This window comes from Crinia signifera, chromosome 2 (genome assembly GCF_055691185.1).
Source record: "Crinia signifera chromosome 2, ASM5569118v1, whole genome shotgun sequence".
NCBI classification, from domain to species: domain Eukaryota; kingdom Metazoa; phylum Chordata; class Amphibia; order Anura; family Myobatrachidae; genus Crinia; species Crinia signifera.
The window spans coordinates 54903894-54916888 of record NC_139218.1 but is presented as its reverse complement, the minus strand read 5'-3'; the positions used below and the strand labels follow the sequence as shown (position 1 = coordinate 54916888).

Here is a 12995-nt window from a genome sequence, read left to right as displayed (position 1 = left end):
TAGAGTCAAACTACATAACAGGATTGCAAGTCCAGGAGTACACATGCAAATGTGACATTTGGAGATCTTCAGCACATACAAGAGACAGGCACTTGAGAAAACATAGCTGGCGTGGGAGATGTAATGTACGTGAGGAAGAAAAATAAAGCATGAAAAACATCTAAAGCAAGCGAGAAGAGATAATACTGAGAAGTACAAACAACTTCTAAAAGAAAAAGGGAAACAAAGAGGCAGACTGTACAGGGGGAGACAGACGGCTGAGGCGAGCACATAGATAATAGGTTATTGTATAGATAAATATAACATTGCATCGGAGACCAACAGAGAAGAAGCAGGAGAGGAAATAATTAGCCGGGAAGAGGAAACGGACACAGGACACTCAGAGGCAAGTGCATGGACCAAATGAGCTTTCAGGTAATCAAAGAGAGAGAACAGAGACCAACATTACGAACTATAAAGATACGCTGTATTGCAGTGGGGAGAAAATGTCCTATGAGCATAATGGGAGTCATCGTTCAGGTCCTGACAACAGAATGTTCCCAAATGATTGCTATAATGTGGTGACGCGCACAATGTACATCCAACAGCTCTTTAGAATGTTCCGTATCAACGCAAAACTAAAAGAACGGAGCATATCATGTGGTATCAGTATGATGTATGACGAGCACGACTCGGTCAGAGCCCTTACACTTAATCAAAAGAATACAAAGGGTTTTACGCAGATGGATGTGGTCACCGTCATCGGTGTGCATTTGCCCCTACACTGTGGACCTTATTCTAGTTCACTCTGACAAAATCCTTCTTAGATGGACAAAACCATGTGCACTGCAGGTGGGGCAGGTGTTACTTGTGCAGAGAGAATTAGATTTCGGTGGGGTTTTACTTCAAAGTGAGATCTATATTGCAGTGTAAAAATAAAGCAGCCAGTATTTACCCTGCACAGAAACAAAATAACTCGCCCAAATCTAATTCTCTCTGCACATGTTACATCTGCCCCCCCTGCAGTGCACATGGTTTTGTCCATCTAAGAAGGATTTTGTCAGAAAGAGTGAACTAGTATAAGGCCCTATATTAGGTGCAGCGCCCTGTAATCCACATTTAAGCAAAAAAATAAAAAAACAAACAACCTCACTCAACTTTGTCTGCATGAGAATTAATGGTCACAGCCCAATTAAGTGCCTTCAGCTATAAGTGCCCATGCAATCACTAGGTGCGGAAACACACAAGGTACACAAACACTATTCTATTTTATATAGAGTATAACCTTGGGTAGCTAGAAAAGCATTAATGCTGGATTTGCAAGATGTCCCTGTTTGTTTATTCAAACTGGACACATCGCTAAGACAGAACTCTGAGCAGACCAATCAAGTTCTTCCACACTAGACTCAGCAAATAGATTAATTGGAAGAGGTGTTTGCAGAATTTTAACAATAGAGCATGTAAGCACACATACGCACGTATCTACATTAAGCATCATTTTACTTTATAGCTTTGAACGTTGACTAATAACCCCTTCCTGACAGAGCCAGTTTTTGCGTTCCTGACAGAGCCCTTTTTTTCAAATCTGACATGTCTCACTTAAGTGGGGATAACTTTTTTTTGCTTTTACTTATCCCAGTGATTTTGAGATTGTTTTTTCGTGACACATTGTACTTCAAATTAGTGGTAAATTTGGGTCGATACAGTCTGTGTTTTTTTGTGAAAAATACCAAAATATCGTGAAAAAATGGAAAATTTAGCGATTTGCAAAATGTTAAATTTTCTGCTTGTGAGACAAATAATCTTACCACTCAAAATAGTGAATAACTAACATAGACCATATGTCTACTTTATGTTGACATCATTATTTCAACTTCCTTTTAATTTTTTGGGACACTAGGAGGCTTACAATATGAATAGCAAATTCTCAAATTTTCAAGAAAATTTCAAACACTGATTTTTTTAGGGACCAGTTCAGTTCTGATGTGACTTTGAGGGACTTGTATGTGAGACACCCCCATAAATGATGCCATTTCAAAAACTGCACCCCTCACAGTATTCAAAACAGCATTTTGGAAGTTTGTTAACCCTTTAGGTGTTTCACAGGAATTAAAACAAAGTGTAGGTGAAATTTCAAAATTTCTTTTTTTTTGCAGATTTGCAATTTTAATACATTTTTCTAAGGAACACAGTACATTTTACTAGAGAAATGTGACTAAAAATTGATTCCCCCAATTCTTTTGTTTTCATAAATATCCTATATGTGGCCCTAGTGTGCACGGTGACCAAACCACAGGCTTCATAATAGAAGGAGCACCTACTTGATTTTGGAGCCTCCTTTTTATGAGATTATTTTTTAGGCACCGTGTAGGTTTCTAGGCACCATAAGATGCTAAAAGTTAGGAACCCCCCCACAAGTGACCCCATTTAGCAAACTACACCCCTCAGGAAATTCATCTAGGGGTATAGTGTACATTTCAAACCCCCAGGGGTTTCACCAATTGTGGTACAACTGGGCAGTGAAAATGAAAAATTATTTTTTTTACACAAAAATACAGTTCTGGCTCCAAATTTGTCATTTTCAGAAGGTATGAAGGAGACAAAGCACCCCAAAATCTGTGCCCCAATTTCTCCCGAGTACGGCAATGCCTCACATGTGACCAAAAAATACCAGTTGGGTGCATGGCAGGACTCAGAAGGGAAGGAGTGATTTTTGGATTTTGCAGCTCAGATTCTGGTGGAATTTTGGTGGGTGCTATGTCGCATTAGCAAGACCCCCAAAGCACCAATACAGTGGAACCCCCCCACAAGTGACCCCATTTTGCAAACTACACCCCTCAGGGAATTCATCTAGGGGTATAGTGTACATTTCAAACCCCCAGGGGTTTCACCAATTTTGATACAAGTGGGCAGTGAAAATGAAAAATTACATTTTTTTACACAAAAATGCAGTTCTGGCTCAAAATTTTTCATTTTCAGAAGGTATGAAGGAGAAAAAGCACCCCAAAATCTGTGCCCCAATTTCTCCCGAGTACGGCAATGCCTCACATGTGACCAAAAAATACCAGTTGGGTGCATGGCAGGACTCAGAAGGGAAGGAGTGATTTTTGGATTTTGCAGCACAGATTCTGGTGGAATGAATGGTGGGTGCTATGTCGCATTAGCAAGACCCCCCAAGCACCAATACAGTGGAACCCCCCCACAAGTCACCCCATTTTGAAAACTACACCCCTCAGGGAATTCATCTAGGGGTATAGTGTACATTTCAAACCCCCAGGGGTTTCACCAATTTTGATACAAGTGGGCAGTGAAAATGAAAAATTACATTTTTTACACAAAAATGCAGTTCTGGCTCGAAATTTTTCATTTTCAGAAGGTATGAAGGAGAAAAAGCACCCCAAAATCTGTGCCCCAATTTCTCCCGAGTACGGCAATGCCTCACATGTGACCAAAAAATACCAGTTGGGTGCATGGCAGGACTCAGAACGGAAGGAGTGATTTTTGGATTTGCAGCTCAGATTCTGGTGGAATTTTGGTGGGTGCTATGTCGCATTAGCAAGACCCCCCAAGCACCAATACAGTGGAACCCCCCCACAAGTCACCCCATTTTGAAAACTACACCCCTCAGGGAATTCATCTAGGGGTATAGTGTACATTTCAAACCCCCAGGGGTTTCACCAATTTTGATACAAGTGGGCAGTGAAAATGAAAAATTACATTTTTTTACACAAAAATGCAGTTCTGGCTCAAAATTTTTCATTTTCAGAAGGTATGAAGGAGAAAAAGCACCCCAAAATCTGTGCCCCAATTTCTCCCGAGTACGGCAATGCCTCACATGTGACCAAAAAATACCAGTTGGGTGCATGGCAGGACTCAGAACGGAAGGAGTGATTTTTGGATTTTGCAGCACAGATTTTGGTGGAATGAATGGTGGGTGCTATGTTGCACCAATACAGTGGAACCCCCCCCACAAGTCACCCCATTTTGCAAAGTACACCCCTCAGGGAATTCATCTAGGGGTATAGTGTACATTTCAAACCCCCAGGGGTTTCACCAATTTTGATACAAGTGGGCAGTGAAAATGAAAAATTACATTTTTTTACACAAAAATGCAGTTCTGGCTCAAAATTTTTCATTTTCAGAAGGTATGAAGGAGACAAAGCACCCCAAAATCTGTGCCCCAATTTCTCCCGAGTACGGCAATGCCTCACATGTGACCAAAAAATACCATTTGGGTGCATGGCAGGACTCAGAAGGGAAGGAGTGATTTGTGGATTTTGCAGCTCAGATTCTGGTGGAATTTTGGTGGGTGCTATGTCGCATTAGCAAGACCCCCCAAGCACCAATACAGTGGAACCCCCCCACAAGTGACCCCATTTTGCAAACTACACCCCTCAGGGAATTCATCTAGGGGTATAGTGTACATTTCAAACCCCCAGGGGTTTCACCAATTTTGATACAAGTGGGCAGTGAACATGAAAAATTACATTTTTTACACAAAAATGCAGTTCTGGCTCAAAATTTTTCATTTTCAGAAGGTATGAAGGAGAAAAAGCACCCCAAAATCTGTGCCCCAATTTCTCCCGAGTACGGCAATGCCTCACATGTGACCAAAAAATACCAGTTGGGTGCATGGCAGGACTCAAAAGGGAAGGAGTGATTTTTGGATTTTGCAGCTCAGATTCTGGTGGAATTTTGGTGGGTGCTATGTCGCATTAGCAAGACCCCCCAAGCACCAATACAGTGGAACCCCCCACAAGTGACCCCATTTTGCAAACTACACCCCTCAGGGAATTCATCTAGGGGTATAGTGTACATTTAAAACCCCCAGGGGTTTCACCAATTTTGATACAAGTGGGCAGTGAAAATGAAAAATTACATTTTTTACACAAAAATGCAGTTCTGGCTCAAAATTTTTCATTTTCAGAAGGTATGAAGGAGAAAAAGCACCCCAAAATCTGTGCCCCAATTTCTCCCGAGTACGGCAATGCCTCACATGTGACCAAAAAATACCAGTTGGGTGCATGGCAGGACTCAGAAGGGAAGGAGTGATTTTTGGATTTTGCAGCACAGATTCTGGTGGAATGAATGGTGGGTGCTATGTTGCACCAATACAGTGGAACCCCCCCACAAGTCACCCCATTTTGCAAACTACACCCCTCAGGGAATTCATCTAGGGGTATAGTGTACATTTCAAACCCCCAGGGGTTTCACCAATTTTGATACAAGTGGGCAGTGAAAATGAAAAATTACATTTTTTTACACAAAAATGCAGTTCTGGCTCAAAATTTTTCATTTTCAGAAGGAATGAAGGAGACAAAGCACCCCAAAATCTGTGCCCCAATTTCTCCCGAGTACGGCAATGCCTCATGTGTGACCAAAAAGTGGCAGGACTCAGAAGGGAAGGAGTGATATTTGGATTTTGCAGCACAAATTCTGGTGGAATGATGGTGGGTGCTATGTCGCATTAGCAAGACCCCCAAAGCACCAATACAGTGGAACCCCCCCACAAGTGACCCCATTTTGCAAACTACACCCCTCAGGGAATTCATCTAGGGGTATAGTGTACATTTCAAACCCCCAGGGGTTTCACCAATTTTGATAAAACTGGGCAGTGAACATGAAAAATTACATTTTTTTACACAAAAATGCAGTTCTGGCTCAAAATTTTTCATTTTCACAAGGAATGAAGGAGACAAAGCACCCCAAAATCTGTGCCCCAATTTCTCCCGAGTACGGCAATGCCTCACATGTGACCAAAAAATACCAGTTGGGTGCATGGCAGGACTCAGAAGGGAAGGAGTGATTTTTGGATTTTGCGGCTCAGATTCTGGTGGAATGAATGGTGGGTGCTATGTGGCATTAGCAAGACCCCCGAAGCACGGTGAAATTATGAACCTAATATTCCATAGATGTGTGGTATATTTTAAAACACTCCTTTATACATAGGCCGGGTTTGTCGGGGCAAGTGTCACACTGGAAAATAGTTTGCTTTCTTATTCCCTTTTTATAGCAAACTTTGCACCTTTTTTGTGTCCTGCCCTTTTTTCCAGTGGAGGGGATTTCATCAGGAAAATGCTGCCCTGGTACAATACGGGGGCCAGTACTAGAAGTACTGGGGCCCTCTGCCTGCTGGTTCCCAAATATTAGGCCCTTTATGACTTCCTCTTGAAAGTGCATAAATGTCCCCCTCTGGCCGGTAGAACGGAATAGCACGTAAGCGTTATACAGTGCCATCTGGATGATATACACGGCCACCTTCTTGTACCAGATTTTTGTTTTCCGCAGGGCACTGTACGGCTTCAGTACCTGATCTGAAAGATCCACTCCGCCCATGTACCTATTGTAATCCAGGATACAATTAGGTTTTGAGGTGTGGGTACTGGTACCTCGTACAGGGACGGAGGTGGTACTGTCTCCGTGAATTGTTGTCAGTATAAGGACATCCCTCTTGTCCTTATATTTGACCAACAACATATTTTCGTTGCATATTCCCCTGCTTTCACCCCTTCTCATTACTTGGGCAATGTGCGTTTTTGGGAGGCCTCTTTGGTTCTTGCGCACAGTACCGCAAGCTGCTGTACCTCTTGAACCAAGGGCCTTAAACAGGGGGATACTAGTGTAAAAGTTATCCACATAGAGGTGATAACCTTTATCCAGGAAGGGGTGCACTAAATCCCAGACAATTTTCCCACTAACACCTACGAGGGAGGGGGGGCATTCTGGCGGTTCAATTCTTGAATCCTTCCCTTCATAAACCCTAAACCTGTGGGTGTACCCTGAGGTGCTTTCACACAGTTTATACATTTTTATGCCATACCTTGCCCTCTTACTGGGAAGGTACTGGCGGAATTTAACCCTTCCTTTAAAATGTATAAGGGACTCGTCGATACAAATAAATTTTTCAGGGATGTACACCTCTTCAAATTTGGCACTGAAATGATCAATGACCGGCCTGACTTTGAATAGCCGGTCAAAGGTGGGATCATCTCTGGGTGGGCACTGTGCATTATCGGTGTAATGTATAAATTTAAGAATTGTCTCAAATCGAGTCCGGGTCATGGCCATACGGTAAAATGGAGTACTGTACAGAACATCTGTACTCCAATATTGCCTAATTTCTGGCTTTTTTACTATGCCCATATGAAACACCAGACCCCAAAACGTCATCATCTCTACTGCATCTACAGGGGTCCACCTAGCAAATGATGACGTGGGGTTTTGAGCAATAAACTGCTGGGCATATAAATTAGTTTGGTCCACCATTAAATTTACAAAATCATCAGAGAAAAATAATTTGAAAAAGTCAATTTCTCTGAGACCTGTGGAATCAAATTGGATTCCTGGCATGGCCAAAAACTCAGGAAGCTGGGGCTCAAAATTGTCTGGTGGTGGGGTCCATACGAGATCAATTGTTGGGGGGGGGGGTCTCAGCTGCTCTACGGGGGCGTCTTTGAGGGGGTCCCTCATCATCAGAGGAGGAAGAGGAGCTTAAGGCGAATCCTTCAAATTCCCCGCTTGCATCACTGGCTGTGTCAGAGTCAGAAGCAAGCAGGGCATATGCCTCCTCCGCTGAATACATTCTTCTGGATGACTGTGATGACATTTGGGAGGACATTTGGGAGGACATTTGGGATGCCATTTTTATTTTTGTGTTACTGGTAGTGAAATGTTTCAACACGTGTATAGTGTAGGGGGGGGTACAAACTTTATTTCAACCCGGGGGATATGTAGTGTGTATGTAGTGCAGAAAAAAAAAAAATACTTTATACCAATAAAAAAAAAAAAAAAAATGAAGGGGTTAAAAATAAAAAATTGAAGGGGTTAAAAAAAAAAAAAAAAAAAAAAAAAGGTCCTGCGCCAAAAATTGAGCACAGATGTTGGTCAGTAACGTCTGTCACTGAACAGCGCTCAAAGGCAACAGGAATTTGATCAAAAAAAAAATAAAAATAGATCAACCCTGTGCCGAAAAAGCTGATCAGTGATGTACGTCACTGATCAGCGCACAGTGGCCACAGGACACCCACAAAATCACAGTGTGTGTAAAAAAAAAATTAAAAAAAGACCCCACAGCACTCACAAAAAAAAAAAAAGGTGATCAGTGATGCGACACTGATTACCAGTGAGGTGCAGCAGGTGCACAACCTTTGGTGCAACTGACAGGTATATATATAAAAAAAAAAAAAAACCTCTGCACCCCCAAAAAAGTTGCTGATCACCTCAGATATAGTGATCAGCACAAAAGGCGGGGGCAGCAGACACAAAATTTAGCACTCTCTGTCACTCTCTATCACTCTCTGTCACTATCTCTCACTATCTATCACTCTAGGACACTAAAAAACCTGCACCCCCAAAAAGGGGGGGTAGCAGACACAAAATATACACTCTCTATCACTATCTCTCTCTATCTCTCTCTATCTCTCTCTATCTCTCTCTATCTCTCTCTATCTCTCTCTATCTCTCTCTATCTCTCTCTATCTCTCTCTATCTCTCTCTATCTCTCACTATCTCTCACTATCTCTCACTCTATGACACTACAGCAGCAGCACTGACAGGTATATCTATATATAAAAAAAAACCTGCGCCCCCAAAAAGTTGCTGATCAGTTAATTTATACTGATCAGCACAAAAGGAGGGGGCAGCAGTCAGTTATATAAAAAATATATAGCACAATCTGTCACTATCTCTCTCTATCTCTCTCTCTCTATCTCTATCACACTGCAGCAGCACAAAATATAGCACTCTGTCACTAGGCCTCTCTATCTATCTCTCTCTCTCTATCTCTCTCTATCTCTCTATCTCTCTCTCTCTCTATCTATAACTATATCACACTGCAGCAGCACAAAATATAGCACTCTCTGACACTATCTCTCTCTCTATCTCTCTCTCTCTATCTCTCTCTCTCTCTCTCTATCTCTCTCTATCTCTCTCTATCTCTCTCTATCTATCTCTCTCTATCTCTCTCTATCTATCTCTCTATCTAGCTATTACACTGCAGCAGCACAATTTCACAGCACAGGAAGGCACAAGTAGCAACAGGATCCAGGAAGCATCCAGCACACTACTAGGCACAGATCAAGCAGTGATCAAGCAGCGATGAAGCAGTGATCAGGTAAGTATGGAGCAAGGTTCTGGTCAGTATATGGCGGCAGGTGGCACGGTGACCGCACTGCACGCTATTCCAGACCGGAATGGCGTCTGCAGTGCAGTCACCGTTAGTTTAAACCCCCCTCCATGGCTGTGATTGGTCCGTCGGTCCGACGAACCAATCACGGCCTTTGGGGGCGGGCGGGGTGAGGTGGGGTGACACCAGTGTCACCCTTACACCCCGCGGTGATTGGTGCTGTACTTTACAGCACCAATCACCTCCGATCCCGTGTCACCGGCGAACGTTATTCGCCGGTGACACAGGAAAACGCTGTAATTGGCTGTTCACACTGAACAGCCAATCACAGCGATCGCCGACGGGGGGGGCGGCATCGCAGCCCCCCCTGGGCATGCACGGACATGTCTGCTGTCAGGGACAGCAGACATGTTGAAACTGTCACCGCGTCTATAGACGCGGTGACAGTTTAAATCCATGACGTACATTTACGCCATGTGTCGGGAAGTGCTTCCCGACCATGACGTAAATGTACGTCAAATGTCGGGAAGGGGTTAAGCAGAGCCATTTTAGTTAGAAAGTTACACATGCATTTGTAACAAATTGGACCTATTTCACTTGGTGCATATATTGCAATGTGATGTGACAAAACCCCCTCACCAGACTGCATTTGTTTAATGTCAAAGGATGTGAGACCCTGAACGTTAAGAGGTTTTGCCAATTTACAGAACAGTTTTTCCTGCAGGGTCCAGATTTTGGGTATTCAACCAGGTGCAAGCTCTTTCTTTTTGCCCACCTTTTGAACACCCATGGACACCACCTAACGTTTCCAAATCAGAAATCTCCAACTGCTGAATCAGTCTCTTCTTGCAAGAAAATTATAGGTAGCAGGCTTCCCACTCTAGGCAGAAGTACCTACCCTTCCCCTTGCAACCTTCAGACACACACTAGCACTCTCCCTGCATCACACGGTAGCAAATCGGGCCCACAGTGTTCTCCTACACTACAGCATTATCATGTAAACCTTCCCTGCACGCAGTGCTCTCCTACACTACCGCTTCACCCAGCAGTCCTCTCCTACACTACCGCTTCACCCAGCAGTGCTCTCCTACACTACCGCTTCACCCTGCAGTGCTCTCCTACACTACCGCTTCACCCTGCAGTGCTCTCCTACACTACCGCTTCACCCTGCAGTGCTCTCCTACACTACCGCTTCACCCTGCAGTGCTCTCCTACACTACAGCTTCACCCTGCAGTGCTCTCCTACACTACAGCTTTACCCTGCCACCACTCCATGCACACAGTGCTCTCCTACACTTCCGCTTCACCCAGCAACCCCTCCATGCACACAGTGCTCTCCTACACTACTGCTTCAACCTGCAGGGCTCTCCTACACTACTGTGTCACCCTGCCACCACTCCATGCACACAGTGCTCTTCTACACTTCCGCTTCACCCAGCAACCCCTCCATGCACACAGTGCTCTCGTACACTACTTCTTCAACCTGCAGTGCTCTCCTACACTACTGCTTCAACCTGCACACAGTGCTCTCCTCTACTAATGTTTCATCCTGCACCCGCACTGCTCTCCTACACTACTGATTCTCCCTGTACACACTTCTTCCCTACATCACTGCCCAACCTGTGAGGTTTTGGACAATGCTAGGTCCGATTTTTTCCGAATAAATATCGCACGTACAGCGTAGATAACAAAGATGATGTGAAATTGGTTGAAATTTTTCTATCACAAAAACCTCTCAGCCAATTCAATATGCCCTAAATTGGTAATGTACAGTAAGATAAAAGCAACCAACATGGCCACTTTATATGAATCTGTTAACTTGCCACATTCTCATTCCTGCGCTCTACTGCATATTGCCCATCTTCTGTAGAGTCATCATCTATGAAATGTGTTAATTTAAGAAGTGAATTCTACAACACAATTAACAATTCTAAACCTATTGAAAAGGAGACTTGACTGAAGCAGCCATACCTCTTGTGGCCGAAGCTTGCCGAATCCTCCATATAGTCTTGGGAATTTCAAAGTTGTAGTTTTGAGGCAGAACGGATAAGGCTTCCAAGAGCAAAGGGTTCTGGGAGATTTCATCAGGGATTTGGTTAGCGACACGACGAACTGGGGTGCGACCTGCAGAGACAGTATAGATGGTGGTTTAGTGAACAGCGGATTTTGAATAAAACCCATCATAAAAGACATTGTAAATTCTCTCCAAACGCCACTGAAATAACGTCAAATTTAGAGGAATACATTTTTCGGTACTTGTGTACTAGCACGGCGCCCATCGCATCGCAGACCATAAGGCATGCGATGTTGCACGATGGCAGCCGATGTTATACAATTTTAAATTGTATACCATCGAATTGTATGCCATTGTATCGCATATACAATGGTATGCAATTTAAAATTGTATAAGCACCCTAATGGGTTTTCCCATGTTAAAAGTGGCCCCTATAAGTTAATTAAATGTCTTGGGTGCTTACTATGTTAAAAGCACCCCCAACGGCACCCCCACTATGAACGCCAACCCAAAGCCTGGCGAGCGCAGCGAGCCCGCGAGGGGCGGCAGTATGCGTCCTACGACCTTTTCATACCCCCACTATCCACGTCGGCATGGAGTTGATTTTATATAGTGTGGCGAGCCACCGAGCCCGAAGCGTGGCGAACGCAGCGAGCCCTGCGAGGGGACGCGGAATACATGTAAAGTAATGTGGGGCTCACCGAGCCCCACGAGGGGACGCGGAATACATGTAAAGTAATACGCATGCGCTCGCCACGCTGCGCTCGCCACACTATATAAAATCAACTCCACGCCGATGTGGATAGTGGGGGTATGAAAAGGTCGTAGGACGCGTAGCGATGCACTCGCCACGCTTCGGGTTGGTGTTCATAGTGGGGTTGGCGTGGGGGTGCATTTAACATTGTAAGCGTGCTTATACAATTAAACATCGTATAGGGGGCTTATACAATTTAAAATCGCATCGGGTGTATGCCATGCAATGCGATTATATGTCGTGCAACCTAATATCGTGGGCGCCGTGCTAGAACACAAGTACCCATTTTCCTGCCATACGTTGTAAGTGAAAGCTTAGTATTTTATTAGAACTGCGACTTCAATGTTGACTCCAGATAGCCTGTAACATCAGCTAAAGGTTCAATGGGTTAAAACAAACCATAAATGATAAGTATTTTCATATATAATCAAAAGCCACACCTGCTCACTAAGCGGTGAATTTATTCACTCCCAACTTGAAAAAAAAAAAAAAGAATAAAATCTGCAAGAATTGCAATTTAAATGTCAGTATCCAAAAATATCCCAAACGATCCATTCAGTAATAAAGAAAAAAATAAACATCATTCACATGGGAAAACAATTAGATGAAAAAAGGAGGGTTACACAAATGCGGCGCCGTATGAGGATATTGTCTTTTCTTTATTTTCCATGTTGAGGGCCCCCCTCCCTTACAGAACGAATGCTTAATAATTATGTTCATCTCGTCTCAGAAACCGTCAATAACCTGAAACGAGAGAGAGGCCCAATGCCTGATAATATTGCAGACAATATGCAGAGACCCCCAGAGCACAATTGTAACAAACTAATATTGGATCTGCAAAACAACATTACCTCCAAAAGCAAATCTGCATAATTAATTTCACAATTGTACAAAATGAATTTAAACAAATGAATTTAGTTGGGAGGGGAAAGGGGAGGGGGGGGTAAGGGGGGCTGACAGCTGTCAGAGGGGATTCACTAAGCTCCAATTAAAACCTCAAAATACTAATTAAATGAACCCCTTCACTACCACTGGGATAGGTAGTAACAGTGGGCAGTTCATTTCTGTTTTCAAATTAAAAAACAAACAATTGGTGCTACTTAGTCATTACCTGAAAAGGTTTT

The 12995-nt window shown here is 43.5% G+C and overlaps 1 protein-coding gene across 3 annotated transcripts in view; it reads right to left on the bottom strand.

Moving 5' to 3' along the window:
• DPH1 (diphthamide biosynthesis 1) overlaps positions 1 to 12995 on the bottom strand; it is a 254708-nt gene that overhangs the window by 205684 nt on the left and 36029 nt on the right. For all 3 annotated transcript variants that reach the window (XM_083172139.1, XM_083172141.1, XM_083172140.1), the window contains exon 2: positions 11075 to 11227. In XM_083172139.1, the coding sequence (XP_083028265.1) occupies positions 11075 to 11227 (153 nt within the window). The remainder of the gene's footprint in view (positions 1 to 11074; positions 11228 to 12995) is intronic.